Genomic DNA, 19,934 nt, shown 5'->3' with positions numbered 1-19,934 from the left:
TTAGGCCAGGATATTTATCGTAACATTGCCCCCTCTTAAAAGATGGTTCCTCCTGGAACCTTGTCGGGACTGGAACCGGAACTGTATGCTGGTATCAGCAACTGGACCCTCTTTTACAACTTCCAGTTGTATAAAAATGACAAGGGACGGTTTTCTCTCCGCACCAGTAACTATGCGGATTGCAACAGACTAACACCTGGACTTCGGTGTCTTTGAAGATCTCCTCCACCATATTTCGGATAACCCTCCAATCCAATGGGCGGCACTCCAACTTTGGCATGGCTAACTTTTGCACGTCGGACTCTAGTACGTGCTCTCTCAATTGAAGTAAGGCTTCCCATACATCTCGGTAGGTAGGTTGGTCACGGGCAGTGTCTCTTGTTACCAGGTAGAACAGGTAACGTGATGCATCTTGGAGTTTCAAGGTTTTACCGGGAGCTGGCACCTGGCATTGAAGTTCTGCAACTCGACCAAACTTCCTTCGAAAGACGGATGCCAACCCTGGTGCGTCTTTGATACTGGCCGGGATGGGTTAATTTATTTATCACTAAATATACATAATTTATTAAAAGGCGAGCGTAACAATAAATATCGCGAGCGCGAATCTTCTTTATTAACTGACTCTCCATATAAAAATGTTGTATTTATATACGAAATCCTGATATACTAGAATAGTCGAGAACATCTAGTTGGAGGATTCACCATAATTTGAATCTAGAACCTCCGGCGAAATTTCTACAACAAAACAGAATATTAGTCATCATATATTTTACAGTTATTTTTAGGCCAGGATATTTATCGTAACAATACTAACACAACTAGTCATCGCAATCGCAAATATTATTAGTTATAATAAGAAAACGCCGCTTATGGGCCTAACCTAAGAAGAAGAAAAGTCTTTCAATAGCTTGTGCATTATTTTATATTTAAACATAAGTACATCATTTAAAATTAAAACTGGCCTATTATTAGAAAATCTTGTCTAGATTTTGAATCAAGGTTCTCCGGAACATTTAATGTTATATGATGCAAAATTACTTAATTGTAATTACAATGGTTCTGTATAAAACGTTTTTCATTACCTATTCATATTTCAGTTAATTCAATATGTTCACCAAAGTGCTTAATTTGTTTTTTATTGTGCTCGCGATTGTTAAATACTCAGAAGCTTGTGTAAGTTCTGAATTAATTTATTTACATTATGCACAAATGTCTATTAAGGGTTAGGAATTTTTAAACGACGTTGTATCCCTACATTACAGTTGAAAAAACTTTGAGCCAAAAATATTCATTCTAATATAATCAATCTTTTCTTGTTTAACCAATTCTTTAGTAAATAAGAACCTTATTTATTTTTATTAACGAAACTTGTTTCTTGTGAGATTTCACGTTTTTGTTGTTTTTTCTAAATTCAAGAGATTTTCTTTTTTATTTTTTTTTAAATAATTTGTTTAATATTTCAGAAAATTGTATTTTGAAAACGATTTACGAGCTGCAAGTCGAAACGTCAAGTAACATATTTCCAATTACATTTATGGCTAATTCCAAATGTAAAAATACACGTTGTTTTTCTCCCATTTGGTATCCCTTTTTAGCTCTTACTTTTGTTATTATTTCATCCCTAATCAGATTGAACAATATAGAACTCAGAGAATCTTCCTGCTTTATCGTATGGCCAGCTTCAATAGAGTCAGTTAGTTCTTCTTCGACTTTTACTTTTATTGTGTTGCTTTGATAGATATTTTTGATCGTTTTGATTATTCCTAGAAGTATCTCTCTTGCGTACAATAAGTGAATAAAGTCCTTTAATTTAACCTGATCAAATGCCTTCTTAAGGTCCACAAAGCATAGATATGCCGGTTTGTTATATTCTGATGATTTCTCTTGCATTTGCCTCATTATGCATATAGCGTCGGTGCATAATTTTCTCGACCTAAAACCTAGTTGTTCTTCTGTTATTGTTATAATTTCATTCATTTTATTTGTTATTACTTTGATTGTTAATTTTAGTGTTGTGTTTAATAAATTAATCCCTCTGTAATTTCCCTGGTCCGATTTGTCTCCTTTCTTGAAGAGAGGTATTAGGATGCTTGATCTCCATTCTTGAGGAATTCTGTTTTGTTTTAATATTTTTTGGATTAGTTTTAATAGTTGTTTGGTCAGATCTGGTCCTCCGTACTTTAAGAGTTCGTTTGGTATTCTGTCCTCTCGTGGTGATTTTCTATTTTTTAATTTCCTTAATGCTTCCTTTGCCCCTTCCTCCTCAATATTTATTTCTTCGTTTGTTGCACCTCTGGCGTTGTTGGTTCATTATCGTCAGCTTTAGCAAATAGGGATCGAAAATAGTCTACTTATGTTTTCTTCTGAATGTGTTTCGTTTTTATTAGTTCGTTCATCCCTTTTCTTTGTCCTCTGAACATTCTCCATATTTCGTTTTGTGTTCGGTAGAAGTCATGTTCCATGTGTTTTGAGAAGCACTGCCAATGTTCCCTTTTTATTTGTCTAAGCAAAGTATTCGTTTCATCTTTGATTCGTTTATAGTGGTTGTATGCCTGTTGTGTTTGTTGTGTTCTGTATTGTAAAAATGCTTTCTTCTTTACATTTTATCTCGACTTCCTCTCTAACGCATGGGGTTTTCTTGTTTGATATGTTAGTGTTCGTTACTTTTCTTTCTCCATGTGATTCTGTTGCTGTGTTAATTATGTTATTTTTGAGTTTTTCCCAGCTTTCCTCGATGTTAACGATGTTATCGTTATTATGTATAAGTAGTCCATGGATTCCGTATTTAGTCCTTTGATTCTGGTTTTTGTTTGTGTTGGCGCCACTCTCTTGGGTGTAAAGTATTTCATGATGATTCTTATTGTACTTAATACTAGGATATGGTCGCTACATACATCTGTTAAGTTGAGGCATCTTACGTCAATTATTTTTGATAGATGTATACCTTTGTTGAAGATGTTCTTCAAATGATCAATTCAGAACGTCTGCTCATAAACACCATAAAGAGGAGAAAAACAGAATACTTGGGCCATATAATTAGAGGACCTAAATACCATCTACTTCGCCTTATAATACAAGGAAAAGTGGAAGGTAAGGTTCCACAGTAGAAGAATTATTTCGCGCAGCAGCCGACAGAGAAAGGTTTCAGGAAATTGTAAACATGATGACGGCCAACGTCTGAATACGGACACGGCACCCAAAGAAGAAGAAGAAGATACCTTTGTTGGTTATAACATAATCTATCATAGATCTTTGTCCACGGCTGTTATTGAATGTAAAGTGCCTGGGGTAATTGCGGGGTGGATTAAGTAATTTTGCGGTTACTACAGCCGATCACAAGCCTGGATAAAATGCGGAGGCTGTTTGGCAAGGTTAGCAACCTATTAGCAAGGTTAGCAACACCAGAGGGAGGTTAGGGTCTTCACAGGAAATAACTCCATATCAGCTCCCTAGGTGCTCTTGTCATCGAATGCCATAGTCTGTGGACTAGTACGCATTTCAATGCGCATCGCCCCGCCTCGAATTTTCCCAGTGGCTCTTGACCTGGAAATCCCTCTTTATCGCTCGAACAGCGCATATAAATATTGGCGAATTTCAGGTCAGTAAAGTCAGTCCCTCACGGGCTCTCCGAGAGCTTAGTGCACTCGGGGCTCTGCTTCCTGCATTTATTTTCCATACTCTGTGGCTGAGAATTGTTTTAACTTAACTTGGTGTTTTATTTCGACGAAGAAATTGTCATGTAAGAAATATCTTGCCTTTTTCAAGGCAAGACACCAAAGATAAATATTTTCCAAGCCCATAACCCGAAAATGTACTTAAGTAGAGGAGCTCTCGACAGTATATTCGAAGCCCTCTACAGAGCACCCGGGGATATCAGAAAGTGGTTAGACCCTTAATTGTTCCCCCGAGGTGACACTCTACAGAGGGCTTCGGTTAGTCAATCCAAAGTTGCCTCTTCGTTTCCATCTTAATTAGGCATGATGGTAAAATAAAATTCGGTTTTGAAGTCGAAATAGGTCCTAGCAAATGAGTATTAGGACAAGCATTAAGCAGAGCCAAGTGAAGGAGGCGCCCAGGCGTAGGACACCATACGTGGGGACCGTAGTAAAGCTAGGCTTGACTAACTATGGCTTTGAAAATGCACCCTTTTTATACACTTTATTTCGTATCGATATGTGCATTTCCAAGTCCATCGGCCAATCATAAATTTCGTATGAGGTAGAAAGGCGGGGCGATGATGCGCATCGATGACACTACCAATCGTCAAAACTAATACTGCTCAAAGAAACAATAAAAATGTTAACAGGTGTTTTTCCCCTTCATAGATCACCATCATTGAAATATTCAGCATAATAATTTAATCTGCTGTTGCTGAATACATAAAAAAAAGGTAAAAACTTACAGTGACTTGTGAGCTTGTTTAGATATACCCCCTGCAACTAAAGATGACTCATTCTGCAAATTAATCTTTACTTTTGATTTACCTCATACTATTTTATTGACTGGATACTCTCAATAACATTACTGTCCAAATATGCAATGGATCCCCAAAGATAAAGGTGTTTTCAAACACGCACTTCGGCTAAAAAGCCGGTCTCGCCTACCGAACTGACCGCTAGGTGGTCCTCTTACTGTTCAAGATCTTCAGCGGGAATAAATTCAAAAGTTTGTTTCAGCGATCTAATTCACACATTAACGCAATTTCAGCAGTAAAAATTCACCAGCGGATTAAGAGTGTTCATATTGAATACATTGATCGGCGTGCTATTTATTTTCTCACGCCAGTCTTAATTGAAAACTCCGATATTATTTTGGTTAAATAAATAATTTATGTTTATTCTTTTCCAAGAGAACTAAAGTGTTAAAGTGTTTTCTTCGGAGATTTTTAAAACGAAAATTGAAACCTTATACAGAATGCGGTTAGAAATACGTGAATTAAACTATATAGGTTTTTGGATTATTACAACTTTAAAAAAATTCTCATGTTTAGTATGTATTTTAATTTACCATATGCTACAGCTTAACTGAACTTTTCTACTGTTCGCGCAATTTCGTGTTCGTGGTTTTGTTTTTTTTTGTTGTGACTGACTGTCTCCACTTCCTAATCATTTACTTTTATTGTTATGTGTTCGTTTTGTTGGTTGGTCATATACTTTGTATTTGTGGTATTCATTTCTAACCTCACTCTTTTTGCTTTTTACTGTAATGCTTCTATAGCATTCTTTTAATTTATGTTTCTTCATGCGTGAATAAATAACTTCATCAGCAAACTTCAAGTTGTTGAGTCTTTCTCCCGCTATGTTTATCCTAGTTTTTCCCATTCCAATTTTTAATCTTCAAGTGTGAGAATATAGAATTGAGCCTGTCATATTCTATTTTGTATTCTAACTTCTTCTGTTAGTTCATGTAGCTGTATTCTTATGGTTGTTTTACTACAGATCTTTTTTTCTAATTAAATTGATAAATCGTTGATCTGTTTTGGTATTTTACGTGGCAGATATTATTGGGTTTGTTTCAATACTGTCAAACGCTTTCTTGAATTCTACAAAGGCCAACCATAAATGTATATTACACCCAATTGCACTTTCTATTATTTGTTCGACTTTATTTGGCTGTTCTCTTGTTCTATAACGTTTCCTGAATCTTGCCTGCTTCTTTGATTGGTATAGCTCAAATTTCCTTTCCAGTCTATATCGGTCGGTAATTTTCCAGATCTTCTGGATCACCTTTTTTGTATATAGAATAATTAATGCTCTTCCCCATTCGTCAGGGATATTTTCTTCTGTTAAGCATCTGTTAAGTTTATTTACCAGTTCATTTAGTTTGTGGTAGTTTCGTTTAACATCTCAGTGAACATAACATGTTCATAACCTCTTCAATAACTTTGGCGATTATACTCTCTTTTTAACAAAATTCTTAAATACTTTTTTTTGAGAACGATTTCCGGAGTAGAAAACGAAACGTCAAACTTTTTTAGTCGATAATTTAAAAAAAATTTTTGTTTTTTGATTTTTAAAACTTGTACTTTGAAAAATCCTTCCGAGCTGGAGGTAAAAATGCAAATTAAAATAGTTTCATTTGTTCGATTGTGGTTAATTCCAATTTTATAATAGTTACAAAAGTAAAATGCTACATTATCCTTAACATGTGAATATTTTTAATATTTACTGTGGTAAATACGTAAGTCACTTGATAATTTTGGAAATTCCTAATAGTTTGGTTCCTATCTGCTTTTTTTTTATAGATATATGATATTTATGTAAACTTCCTCTGAAAACCACGTTGGTATTACGAACAGAATATATTATGTTGAAATAAATAAAGAGACAAGATTATCTTACCAGATAAGTTAAAATTTTATTTTCCGGTTGATAAAATTACTGTTTAAAAACTAAAATTGAACTGAACTAAAACTTAACATTTTTCAAGAAAAATCTCAAATTATTGTTAGTGATTATTATAGGGTGACATCTTTTGTTAACTTAATCCTAACTTTGAATCCTTTACCATTGGCAAGCAATACCGTATTTAATATTTTTAAATTAACATTTTTAATCTTACTGTTTTGTATCATTAAGGGCGGAAATTCATTCAACAGAAGAACAATGTTTAGGAATTAGTCCTAATTTCAATATAATATGATGACCATCAGCGACTACAGAAATAATGATACTACCAAACCAAAGTAAAACCAAATTTAGGAGTGTAAAGCTGGGCATTCACGTTCCGACTTGCGGTCCCACTTAGTAGGACTACTAGTTGGATATTCGTCTCCACTCACGGTCCGAACTTGCTATCCAACTTAGCGGTCCAACTTAGGCCCTGATTCTATTTCATTTTGATGTCGAAATTTAAAAGCGACTACGCCATGACAGTCGCAATCGCTAGCGATTCTCATTCATTTCGATTGTACTTAAAACTGGGGATATTTACTTTATCATTTTGACACTGCTGAAAATTTGGGTTGGCCCTCTTGTTTATTGGCTGCACGCTGCACAACGCTTGTTGAATGTTTGTTTTGTTTACATTACGTGAACGTCTTTTTTTTCTTGTTTGAGTTGTTAGTTCGTTCATATAGTTGCCATTTTCAATTATATTTTGAATTGAAATAAAATAGATGGAGAGGCTGTCGGTGATCGTGGCACTAAATTGTCTGTGGGGCAAAATAAAATCATGGTGGCTTTTTTGGAGGACCATGCTGATTTTGCTAAGGGCAAATTCCTTGGCCATGATGGCAAGGAAAGAAAAAAGACGATGTGGGAGATCCTTAAGTTATAACCACTAAGGTTAATATAACCACTAAGATTTGACTTAGTGGTTATATTCTAATATATTTTTAAATTTACTGCAGCTTAGTAATACTTACCCTAAACATTTTGGGTATCCTAGAGGCATAAACACCCTCCTCCAAATATGGTTCTAATACCCTTATCAAATAATTTGCAGCTTGTTTATTAAGCCGAAATTCTGCCTAAATTGAGCATCACTTAGTGAAAAAGAATTTTGAGTATCCCGTAACATTCTTCTTATCCTCCGTTGTGAGCGTCGGATATCTATCCTCTCTAATTCCTCCAAAACCAGCAAATGTCCATAAAACGCAGCCATATTAATACTTTTTGCCTCAGTTTTCCTTGCAAGAATCAAAGCACCGCCTAAACTGAACCTAAGTTCACTTCTCCCAGTCCAGCCAGTCATGTCAGAATAATTTCGACTCGAAATGAAATTTCAACCACTTTCTTGAAGTTCTAGGGCTAGAACAAACTAGAACAGGATCCAGTTCTAGTTTGTTTTCACGACGGTGTATATCGCTTAACCAAAAAATGTATCGAGTAAACACTACGCAAAATATAGTTAGGAGAAGGAAAATGGCAGCATTGTTTGTGGTCCTTATCATTTGAAAAAAAAAAGAAAAAATGTTGGATAAAGAAATTATTTGTTGATCGTGTGAACTATTGTGACACGAAATTGCTCAATGTCATTGATGAGGATCATTACAAAAACTACCTCAGAATGGACAACTTCACTTTTTCGCTGTTGCTGGAAAAAGTTGCTACTCATTTAGAAAAAAGATACCGTCATGCGTAAATGTGTCAGTACTGAACAACGCCTTTACACTTGCTGGCCACTGGAAGGTCATTTAAGGATCTGTAGTTCAGCTGTAAAATATATCCACAACTATTGGGAAAAGTGATATAAGAAGCTTGAAGGGCTATATTAATTTTTCGTGCAATTGAAAGTTACTTTCTATTATTTATTTGCGAACTAGGGATCTTTGCTCAGCGATGTCGGATAGACAGCACCAATTGAGATTTTGTTTGGAGCTGATGTTGTAAGCAAATTGTATACAGGGAGGAAATATCAGTTACAAAGTGATTTTGTAGTAAATTTACTATTTTAATTGGAAATAAACCACAATATGAGATAGAAATTAAATGTATTTGACGTTTGGACTTCCACTTCGGAAATCGTTATCAAAATATTCAGAAGTTGAAGTCGAAACGTCAAATAAATTTAATTTCTAACTAATCTTCTTCTTCAAGTGCCATCTCCGCGGCGGAGGTCGGCAATCATCATAGCTATTTGGACTTTTGAGACGGCTGCTCTGAAAAGTTCATTTGATGTACATCCGTACCACTCTCTCAGGTTGCGCAGCCATGACATTCTACGCCTCCCTATGCTTCTCTTTCCTTGACTCCCTCCCTCTCCCTCTCCTCTCCCTCTAACCAATACTCAGACTTATTTTCAATTAAAATAGTTATTAATACTCAGTTAATGGAAAAATACAGGAATAAAAAAACAAAGGCTCATATGGTAGTCATTGATCTTGAAAAAGCATGTGATAGAGTTCCTCGAGATTCTGTAGTGAGACCTCAATAAGAAGGGATTCCGCGGTGAATATGTAAATATTGTAAGTGACATGTATGTGAGATTAGAGTAACAACTAGTGCTAGGGTAGGTGTGGGAGAGATTGATAAGTGTGGGAACGTACACCAAAGTAAGACTCTTCACTGAGTCCTAACCTGCTCAATCTTGTTATGGATGCACTAACAAGGAAAGTAAGACAGGAGGCTCCTTGGTCCATGCTCTTTGTTGATGATATCGTGTTAGTAGAGAAGAGCAAAGAAATGTTGAATGAGAAGGTAGAGTTGTGGAGAAGGGCTATTGAAGAGGTAGGTCTTAAGGGTAGCAGATCGAAAACGGAGTATATGTGGTTGAGAAAAAGAGGAATGATTGGGGACATAGAATTGCTTGGTGAAAAACTAGGACGAGTAGAAGAATTTAAATACTTTGGCTCCTATATAACGGAAAATGGGACACTAGATCGAGAAATTGTCCACAGGATACATGCTGGTTGGTTTAATTGGGACCAAATGAGCAAGGTACTTTTTGATCGAAAAATCGGGGAAAGACTGAAAGGAAAGATATACAAGAGTGTGGTGAGACCTGCGTTGGTGTACGGCGGTGAAGTGTGGATGGTAAAGAAGGTTCAGAAAAATAAGATGGAGGTAGCTAAAATGAAAATCCTACGGTGGATGTTGGATAAGACTAGAAGGGACAGGATCAGAAACAACTTGATTAGTAAAAGAGCTTAGGTGACTACAATCTCAAAAAAGACTCAAGAACAAAGACTGCAATTGTCAGACGTAAAGATGAAAACTATGTGCGACGAAAAATAAAGCTGTTGGAAGGGGAGGTAGAGGAAAACTGAGGAGAAGATATAAGGTCTGTGTAGCAGAGGGCTTGAGAAAGGTTTAGGTGAAGAAGATCCAATAGACAGAAATAAGTAGCGACGAAGAATAAGGTACAGCTACCCCTGAAAAGGGAAAAGCTGAAGAAGAAGTAGTGAAAGCGATTTAGAACAAAAATTGGAATAGTGGAGACAAACTGTCTAGAAAAAAGGTTTAAAACTTAGCAGGAGAAAAACGGAGTATTTGGAATGTTCATTTAAAGATGGAGTTATTATAAATAAAATTCTGATGATCACTAAGTAGTATATACCTTTTTGTTTTTTCCTTGTTGCGAGATATGCCAATACGTTTTAACTTAGTTAATACAATATATGTATATATATATATATATATATATATATATATATATATATATATATATATTTATATTCATATATATATTATTTTGATTTGCAAATTTGGGCCTTTAATATGTTTAATTGATTTAATATGCCTTAGGCTTAATTTTGCAAAAACAAATAAATTAATTTTAACTAAAATTTGATCTCAAGGCTTATCGTTAATAACTGGCTTCGAAGTATTCTTTAAGCAGTTGCCTTTGAGGAAAAGATGGACAATAGAAAAATAAATTAAACCAAATAATTTTGTGATACTAAACTATTAAATAATTTTGTTAAAACAGCATAAAAAATATTAAAATCAATTTTACAATTAATCAAAATCATATATCATATGCGATAATCCTCATCATTAAAATTACAAATTCATTAAAATTCCTATACAAATTATCAATAATTGTTTGGACTTATATTAAAATAAAAGATCTGTTCTCTATGTTTTCTTTTTTAAATTAAATCAAGGCAAAGAATTTTCTTTCAAGAAATATTACTTTTTTTAATTTTTTTTTATATCTGAATTAAAAGATTATATTTATTGTGAAATGAAATCACTGAATAAAATATTAAAAAACCAAATTAATTATCATCTAATTATGATCGTGGTTGAAAGTCTTTGTTGATTATATGGCAAACTAACTGTTTATCTCCAAGAATTCTCTACTGGCTCCTTTTCTTCTTAACAACTGTAATCTGCCCACCTTACCTGCCTAGAGATCGTAGTCTCAGTTGCTCTACACACGCCTGCTATCTCCTCTACTTGTCAACGTCTCTCGCACATACTATCGTCGCAACAGTCTCTTCAAAACTCCTAGATCAAACTCCTATCTCACAGGAACCCAATTTCTTCCAGTCGAAAGAATTTTCAGTTAGTCGACTAGTTCCAAAAATACTACACACCTGTTTGTTTATTACAGGATGTAATATCGTTGTCCACTGCTACCAATCCTTGGGGCTCGTTTTACTGACACAATACACCTTTCACAATTATTATTTGACAAGAACTCTGCTAACTTTCACTACAGGATATCGAACAAAAACCACTTACTTCAGAGGAGGTCAACCCGTCGATCGCGGCCCCTAGGTCAGTCGATCGCGGGCAAGGAAAAAATTATCAGTATAATATAGCTACCTATTCCCGTCCTAAATATTACGAAAATTATTGGAGTGCTAGCAATCTTGCATCGATCATCGCGAGCGTTTCACATTTTTTTTTCCAATCTAATATATTTGGAAATATAAATAAATAAGAATTAATACTTTTGTTTTATTTAGGTATTGCTAATATACACTGGCAAGCAATAAAACTAATTAATCCAGAATTTTAGCGCTCAGAGCCGAATCGATTTCAGATTAAAAATTCTTTCAGATCTCGAAAGCTGATATTACACAGCTAATAATAAATACAATAATACATATTTTTAGACCACAGAGATCAACACAAATATACATTTAATAACACCCGTGAACAAGGATCTATGATAGATTATGTTATAACCAACAGAGATATACATCCATCGAAAATAATCGACGTAAGATGCCCCAACTCAGCAGATGTAGGTAGTGACCATAATCTAGTATTATGTAAAATAAGAATCATGCTAAAATACTTCACACCCAAGAGAGCGGCGCCAATACAAACAAAAATCAAAGTCGAAGGACGAAATACGAAATCCACGGAATATACTTATACAGAAAAAGAATATCTGAGAAGATCGCTGGGAATAAAATATTAGAAAACGATGACATCGAGGAAAGCTGGGGAAAACTCAAAAATAACAAAATTAACGCAGCAACAAAATCACTCGAAGAGAGGAAAGTAACGAACAATCACACCAGAAAAGAAAACACCATGGGTCAGAGAGGAAGTGAATACAAAATGTGAAGAAAAGAAGAAAACCTTTTTACAATACCGAACACAACAAACACAACAGGCATATAACCACTATAAATGAATCAGAAATGAAACGAATACTTTAGTTAGACAAATAAAACGGGAACACTGACCGAGCTTCTCTAAACAGCTGGAACACGACTTCTACGGAACACAAAAATAAATATGGAGAATAATCACAGGACACAGAAAAGAGATGAACGTACTAATAAAAACGAAACACATTCTGAAGGAAACATGGGTAGACTACCTTTGATCCCTATTTGCTAAAGCTAACGATAATGAACCACCAACACCAGAGGTGACGACAAACGAAGAAATAAGTATTGAGGAGGAAGATGTAAAGGAAGCATTAAGGAAATTAAAAAATAGAAAATTACCAAGAGAGGACAGAATACCGAACGAACTTCTAAAGTACGGAGGACCAGATCTAACCAAACAACTATTAAAACTAATTCAAAAAATAATAGAACAAAACAATATTCCTCAAGAATAGAGATCAAGCATTCTAATACCCTTCTTCAGAAAGGGAGACAAATTGGACCCGGAAAATTACAGAGGAACTAATTTATTAAACACAAAAATTAACAACCAAAGTGATAACAAATAAACATAATGAAATTAAAACACTAGCAGAAGAACAGCAAGGTTTTATGTCGGGAAGATCATGCACCGACGCAATACATATTTATAATGAGGCAAGTGCAAGAGAAACAATAGAATGCAATAAACCAGCAATCTATGTTTCGTGGACCTTAAGAAGGCATTTGACGGGGTCAAATTAAAGGACGTTATCCACTTATTGTACGCAAGAGAATAATCTCTAGGAGAGAATAATCTCTAGGAATAATCTCTAACCTCTAGAAATAATCAAAACGATCGAAAATATCTACCAAAACAACACAAAAGTAAAAGTGAAAGAAGAACTAACCGACCCTATTGAAGCTGGCAATGGGATAAGACAGGGAGAGTCCTCTATTGTTCAACCTGATTATAGATGAAATAATAAAAAAAGTAAGAACTAAAAAAAGATAGGTACCAAATTGCGTACGACGCAATACTACTCTCTCAAAGCGAAGTGAAAAATTTAACATGTTAATTTCCCCAAAAAAGACAAAATGCATGGTTAAAACAGCAAATTTATTAAGATGTAAATTGAAGTTGGAAGGTCAGATAATAGAACAAGTGATGAGGTTTAAATATCTAGGCATCACATGATCTAGCTACGAAAAGCTCAAAACTGAAGTGGAAGATCAAGTGAATAAAGCAAACAAAGCCGTAGGCTGCCTAAATGAAACAATATGGAGAAATAAAATCATCATTAGACCAATAATGGCATACGCGGCAGAAACACGACCTAACACAGAGGACAAAAAGGATGTTAGAAACAGCAGTGATGAAAACACTTAAAAAAATTGATGGCAAGTTACTATGGGACAGAACTAGAAGTACAGATATACGACGTAGATGCGAGATGGAGAACATCAAGAACTGGGTAAAAAATAGAAGAGTAGAATGGAATGATCATATAAGCCGAATGACAACAAATAGAGTAGTAAAGACGTCAAGAGACGGTTACCAATAGGAAGATGATCAGTAGGAAGACCAAGAAAACGATAGAACGACAACTTACTGGAGGCACATTGAAAAACAGACAGTCATGTCTACATAAAAAGAAGAAGAAGAAAAGAATCAGTGATTGATTTTCTGAGATATAGTGAGCAACTCTGAGATATTCAGCTCACTTTTAACGTTAAAATTCCAGATTAAAAGTTTTATTTCTCGCAAGTATAGTTAAAAAATTTCTAGTCGGTAGATCGCAAAGAATTAGAAAGGCAGACAGTAGGTCTCGAGTCCGATTAAGTTGGCCATCCCTGTTATATATAATATGGAAAAATCTTTATCGTCATTAGAGCCGTTTAAGCTTTTAGATCTTGGTTATGTTGAGTAACATGTAATAATCTTCTTTTTAGATTATTCATCTTTGATTTATTCCACATTTAGATTATTCTCGCATTTGCAGATGATGTAGATGCAGTAGCACAGACAACACTGGAAGTTAAGGATATAGTATCGAACTTTGAAGAAGCAACACTAAGCCTAGGCCTGAAAATAAACGAAGAAAAAACTAAATACATGGTCGTATCAAAAAAGGAACGACAGCGAATCAGACAAAACATTACCATAAACGATCATAATTTTGAGGTGGTCAAAGAATTCAAATACCTAGGAGCAACAATTACCAGTGAAAACACAGGAGAACGGGAGGTTGAAATACGAATACTGGCGGGAAATAAATCATTCTTTGCCATTCAACATCTAATGAGGTCAAAGCTTCTCTCAAGGCGTGCCAAAATCCAAATGTACAAAACCATAATACGACCAGCAGTGACATATGGAAGTGAAACATGGACATTGAGAAAGAAAGAAATCAATAAGCTATTAGTATGGGAACGCAAAATCATGCGAATTATATATGGTCCTTGCAGGGACAGCGTGACAAATGAATGGAGGAGCAGATACAACAATGAAATAGAGACTCTCTTCGGGAAAGGAAACATCGTAAGATACATAAAAGCCAATAGATTAAGATGGGCAGGCCACGTGGTACGGAGTGATGACGACAGACTGATTAGCAATGTGTTTTGGGAAAGACCAGATGGTAGAAGATCGACAGGAAGGCCTAGAAAAAGGTGGAAAGACGCAGTCAGGGAAGACCTGGAGAAGATGGAAGTAAGGCCATGGGAAATAATAGCACAGGATCGGAATCAATGGAAGGCAATAGTAAACGCGGCAAAAACTCACGAAGAGTTGTAAAAGCCAATGATGATGATGATGATGATTTATTCCACATAATTTTGTGTGTGATTTTGCAGCGTTGGTTATTCGTTTGTAGTTCATTCAATTCGTATGGACAATATTAACTTCCAAACTTTGCAATATCTAATTCAAATTACATTTTGTTTCATTTCCTTTCCTTTTTATTTCTTTACTTGTTCTTACTTATTTACCACTTCGCCTCTACTATATAAACTTTATATTTATAAATTTCTAAATTATGGTAGGTAAATTTTTGACCTAATTCTTTGTTTAATATCTCTTTACTTATTTTAGTAATTTTATTTATTTTTCAGAATGGATATAGTTTAAAAATTGATCATATCAAAGCTTGTGCTGATGACAGCATTACGGTACCACAAGATATGGATTTAACGCTTGATAAAAATTGTAACATTGTCGTAAGCGGATGCGTAGAGGTCTTAAAACCGATTAAAACCGCTAAGGTACGTATAATAAAGAATTTTATAAAATATATAAATTTTTTGAGTCATACTATTTGATATAAGGTCAGTAGGGGTAATGGGGGACACTTACCTCAATTTCAAATATATTAAGATATTTTGGGAACAATTAGTGTGATTAAATTTTTCGTATATTTTATGTGATCGAGGAGAGATAATCCTTCACGAAATTATGACTTTCAACTTTCAAATGTCCTCATTTGCCCCAATGTACGGGGTAAATGAAGACTGCAATTTTTCCCAATTTAACTCACCTGTAAAATAAAATGGGCAAATGAAGACAAAAGCTTATCATTTAATGCATATAAAAAAATAATAAAATAGATAATTTCTTTTACTAGTTTATTCAGAAACTAAACGGTACATTGTCAACTAAGTGATTAACTAAATTTAAAACGAACAAATTAAATAAAAACAATACTAGTTGTGAGAAGTAGAGTATAATGTTACGGAATTTTTGGGTCCTGGAAATACCTCCATTATAATTGATTCTACCGCTACATTCTCAATCTTCAGATGCATTGGACATCTAAAGGAACTTTCTAGTCGATCTAAAAATGTCATTTTCACTTCTTTATCGGAAACAATTTCCGATACCAGATCAACGTACCATATTTTCGAAGTGGTTACTGTAAAATAACGATTAAGTAAATCTTGGCAACCATCATTGCAGCCTGATAGTTGGGGAATATTACTAGTGGATGGCTTATCTGTTGCCATCTGTTCTTCTCGCTGCGCTTTTTCTCGCCTTAATTCAATCGTATTTTTCTGCGACGAACTAACATCTTCTTTTAAAAGTTTCCAGGCGTATCATCGTCGGTATCATAATTCAAGCTTATATCGCTATCTCTCTGTCCCATATTCTCTTGCATTTCTTTTTCCAAATCTTAGTTGGTATCAGATTCGCTTTCCGAAATATTTTTCTTTAGAACCTTTGTCTTTGTTCTAGTTTGTGGAGTTTTATCTTCTTTGCCTGTTTTTCGTTTTGTAACTTTACTTTTGCTTCTCTCTTCTTCTTGACGCAGTCGTTCTAAAACCTCTTGGGAAGTTAAAACCTCTCCATATTGAAGTTGCTTAAGCAGTATTTGTCTTTCTTTGACTGGTGTTGGAGTAACCGAACTTTCTACTTTCGTCTTTAATTTATTTACGAAAAAATCAATTAAATTTCGTTTAGCGGCATTATCATTTGTTAATTCGCTTATGAAAACGTTGAAACCAGAAGTCATTTGACTAGTATCAGCATTTTCCAAACTTGTGGTTAATGTGTCCTCGGCAGTCATATGTTTTTTAATGGTAGATTTGTACCTACCTAACGCAACTTGGTCATAATCATTCTCTGGAAATTTACTTTGGTCCACTGGCAAAGAACCTGTACTAACAAATCCCGGAACGATGATATCCGGAGTTAGATATTTTATCCACAAGTCTTTGATGGCAAAAGAAAATAAAATTATTTGGTTTTCTAGGGCAGCTTGTACAAGTCTTGCACTTATATGGCTTTTGTGTCCATTAAACATTAAGAGTGCTTTTTGAGTAGGCTCCACATTTGGCAGTCATCTTTTAACTTTTTCCACATGGGGTATAAACTGACCAATAAACCAATTAAAGAAAATTGGCTCTTTTATATATCCTTTAGGAGTTGCCAAATATGTGGTCCCCGGAAAATCTAAACCACTTCCAGTCCATCTTGGTAAGACTGCACTTCCTTGAAAAATTATGTGAGGTGGTAAATAAGAACCAGCAGCACTAATGCAACAGTTGATTGATATATTTTCACGACCTGTGCCTCGAATGCGTTGATAAAGCGCTTTATTTTTTTGGCCAATACCCTTAATTTTGGAGGGATCCGTACAAAATCCAGACTCGTCGCAGTTGAAGAAAAGCTCGGGCATTTGATCAAATACATTTTCATTTACAATTTGTTGTAATTTATTGTAATGGTCTGCTACAACAAAAGGATCAGAAGACAGGGCCCTTTTATTTTGCAAACTTTGTGGTTTCTTTAATGATAATTGAGGATATCGGTTCATAAAATTCTTATACCAATCTAGACCGGGTTTATTTTGCTTGAAATGAGTGGAAGTGTTTGAATCTTGACAATAACTTTGAAGGAAAGGACTTCTTCTTTATCCATTGGATAACTAAAGTCGGCTCTCGCTAAAATTAGTTGTTTTAGTTTACCCTCAACTTCTTTTGAAAGGGCATTATACCGACCAGCGCCGAGAGATTCCAGTGAAGTTTTTCTTCCATTTATTCAGTTAAATATAACGTTTCTTGGAACTCCATAATATTCTGCAGCAGAGCGATAAGAACGGTTGTAGTTTTTGACGTCGTTTACGGCAGCTTTTACGTTTTCTGCAATGTAGGTTTTCTCTAGTCTTTTTTTAATATATTTTCTTACCATATTTCAATTTATTTTAACCTGTAACGAAAAAATGAATATTAATTAGACACCAAGTCTCTGTATAATAGTAATTAGGGGTAATCGAGGACGCGTCCGCAATGGCCCCAAAATTCTATCTTTATTTACCTCTTGTACATATTATTTTGGGGTAATTGTGGACACATAAAATAAACATCTCACAAAGGTTTGCAGTTAAATCAAGTATTAAAAAAATGTTCTACTTAATCAATTAAAGCCAACTGTGATGAGAAACATTCAATAGTTTAAATAGTTTTAAGGTAACAATACTTACCGTAACAGCCGACCAAACCAATACACCAAATATTTTATAGGTTAAGTTTCAGTGTCAGGTGTGTTAAAATAACAGCTTTTTATTGTGAGTTTGTAGACTGCTGGTAGATTTCAGCTAAGAATAGAAGGAGATACACAAATTTAACATAGCGCTTTTATTAACGATTTTATTTTCGATGTCCTCATTTGCCCCTGTCCACATTTACCCTGATTGACCTTATTTCATTTTATTCAACTCTATTTGGAATAATTTCACAAACAATTCCAGTAGTATAGTTTTTAGACTCAAGGCAGCAAATAGCCGGTTTTACAAAGGTATGAATGACAATAGATGCTGATTAGCAAATCTAATCGCATGCTGATTTTCGGTTTATTTGACAAACATAATTTAATAGTTATTGAACGGTAGCTTTTATTTTTTAAAGATTATGATATGAATAAATTTATTACAGGCAACCTACGAAGTATCTAAAGCACCATTACCGGCTATGACGGGAGACGTGGACTTATGCCAAGTTGCTGGAGGACAATTAGCTCAAGCACAACAACTTTTAGTAGCTTATGGACTTCCAAAAAAATGTCCTGTAGCTGCTGTAAGTATTATTTTTTAACGTCTTATTAGTATCACTTTTTTTGCAAAATCAGTGGTGTATATTTTAATTTCTTTATATGAAACGTCTTTTAAATTAATACACGCTTATTCTTTTGATTTCTGTCTAGCGTTTCTTAGAATGCTCCAAAATCATTACCAAAGTTCATCTTTAAATCACTTGAATCAGTTTTATCTTTTTTATTCTCTTTTGTAGCAAACTGTTCAGTGCATAATTGATGAGTGTTATATAAATTTTCTCCTCATTGAGATTGTAGGAACTTTTAAGTTAAAAATATTTAATAGAACATTAATGTCACCTCGGTCTCTTGTGTAGAAGGGAGTGTCGAATATTTTGGGTCTGTTTTGGGTTTTCAATCTATGTAGATTTCTTTTTATTCAACTGCACAAATGCAGCTTGATGGATTTGGCCATAGGGCTTTCAGCGCAGTCTGTTTAAGTATATCTCAGACTCCTTGTCGACCCTGAATGTCTGATGAAATCCTCTATTGGTAACAGTGTTAATTCCCAGCGCTAAACACTGAGTTCTTTATTTTATTTTTTAAGACGGGCTAATTTTGGTCCCTACAAGATACGACTAGTACCCGTTTATTATATATTATATTATTATATTATATTATTATTATAACTTTCTTCATATCGAAGAGCACATAAAAGCTTCATTAATAAGTTTTATTATACCCCCCATTTTATTTATGGATACCATTTCCTCCCATTAGACGCTTTTTTTGTGTCTTTAATGTCGATAATGATATATTCAGTAGATTCTAAAAACTGGTTTGAATTAAAATGACATTTTTTTTTGGTTTTTCAGAAAAAGTACTGTGTTAACGGAAAGAAAAATATTAATATATCAGCTCATAAAAATCAGCTAGCCATGGCAGTCGGCACTATTACAGCAAAACTGAATGTGGAGCACGATACGGGAAAATCTTGTGTTGATATTCAAGCTACTTTCAGTAAAAAGAAGTAAAATATATTATATTATAAATTCTTTTAATAAATAAACATGTTATATAGAGAAAACTCGCTTAAATACTGCCTGTTATTAAATAGCCACAAAACACCGACTTAGAACTTTTGAATCCATATTTTGACAATACTCTTCTAGTCTTCTACACTACCCAGTTTTCACTATTCAGTTCTAAACGTCACAACTTTGGCTCAGTTGATATTAGTGCAGGTACAGGTAAAATTCAGAATTGGCAATGAAAAAGGAAATAAAAAAATGGGCTCCTCAGGGTGGTTTTTAAACAAATAAATAATTCATCACTGCTTATTTAGAAGTAAAAATCTATTACATACTCAAGCCTCAATAAGAATTATTTCTGATATGACTTTGGGTCAAT

At 34.5% G+C, this 19,934-nt stretch overlaps 1 protein-coding gene across 1 annotated transcript; it reads left to right on the top strand.

The window, feature by feature from the left end:
* Nucleotides 1–1,077: 1,077 nt before the first annotated feature.
* Nucleotides 1,078–19,605, top strand: LOC140441178 (sporozoite-associated mosquito saliva protein 1). The gene is made up of 4 exons (XM_072531692.1): nucleotides 1,078–1,173; nucleotides 15,113–15,262; nucleotides 18,428–18,568; nucleotides 19,400–19,605. The coding sequence occupies exons 1-4, from the start codon at nucleotides 1,108–1,110 to the stop codon at nucleotides 19,556–19,558; spliced, it is 516 nt and encodes a 171-aa protein (XP_072387793.1). The 5' UTR covers nucleotides 1,078–1,107; the 3' UTR covers nucleotides 19,559–19,605.
* Nucleotides 19,606–19,934: the final 329 nt, after the last annotated feature.

Source organism: Diabrotica undecimpunctata, chromosome 1 (genome assembly GCF_040954645.1).
Source record: "Diabrotica undecimpunctata isolate CICGRU chromosome 1, icDiaUnde3, whole genome shotgun sequence".
NCBI classification, from domain to species: Eukaryota; Metazoa; Arthropoda; class Insecta; order Coleoptera; family Chrysomelidae; genus Diabrotica; species Diabrotica undecimpunctata.
The sequence above is the reverse complement of the archived record's forward strand: the minus strand, read 5'-3'. Positions and strand labels throughout refer to the sequence as shown.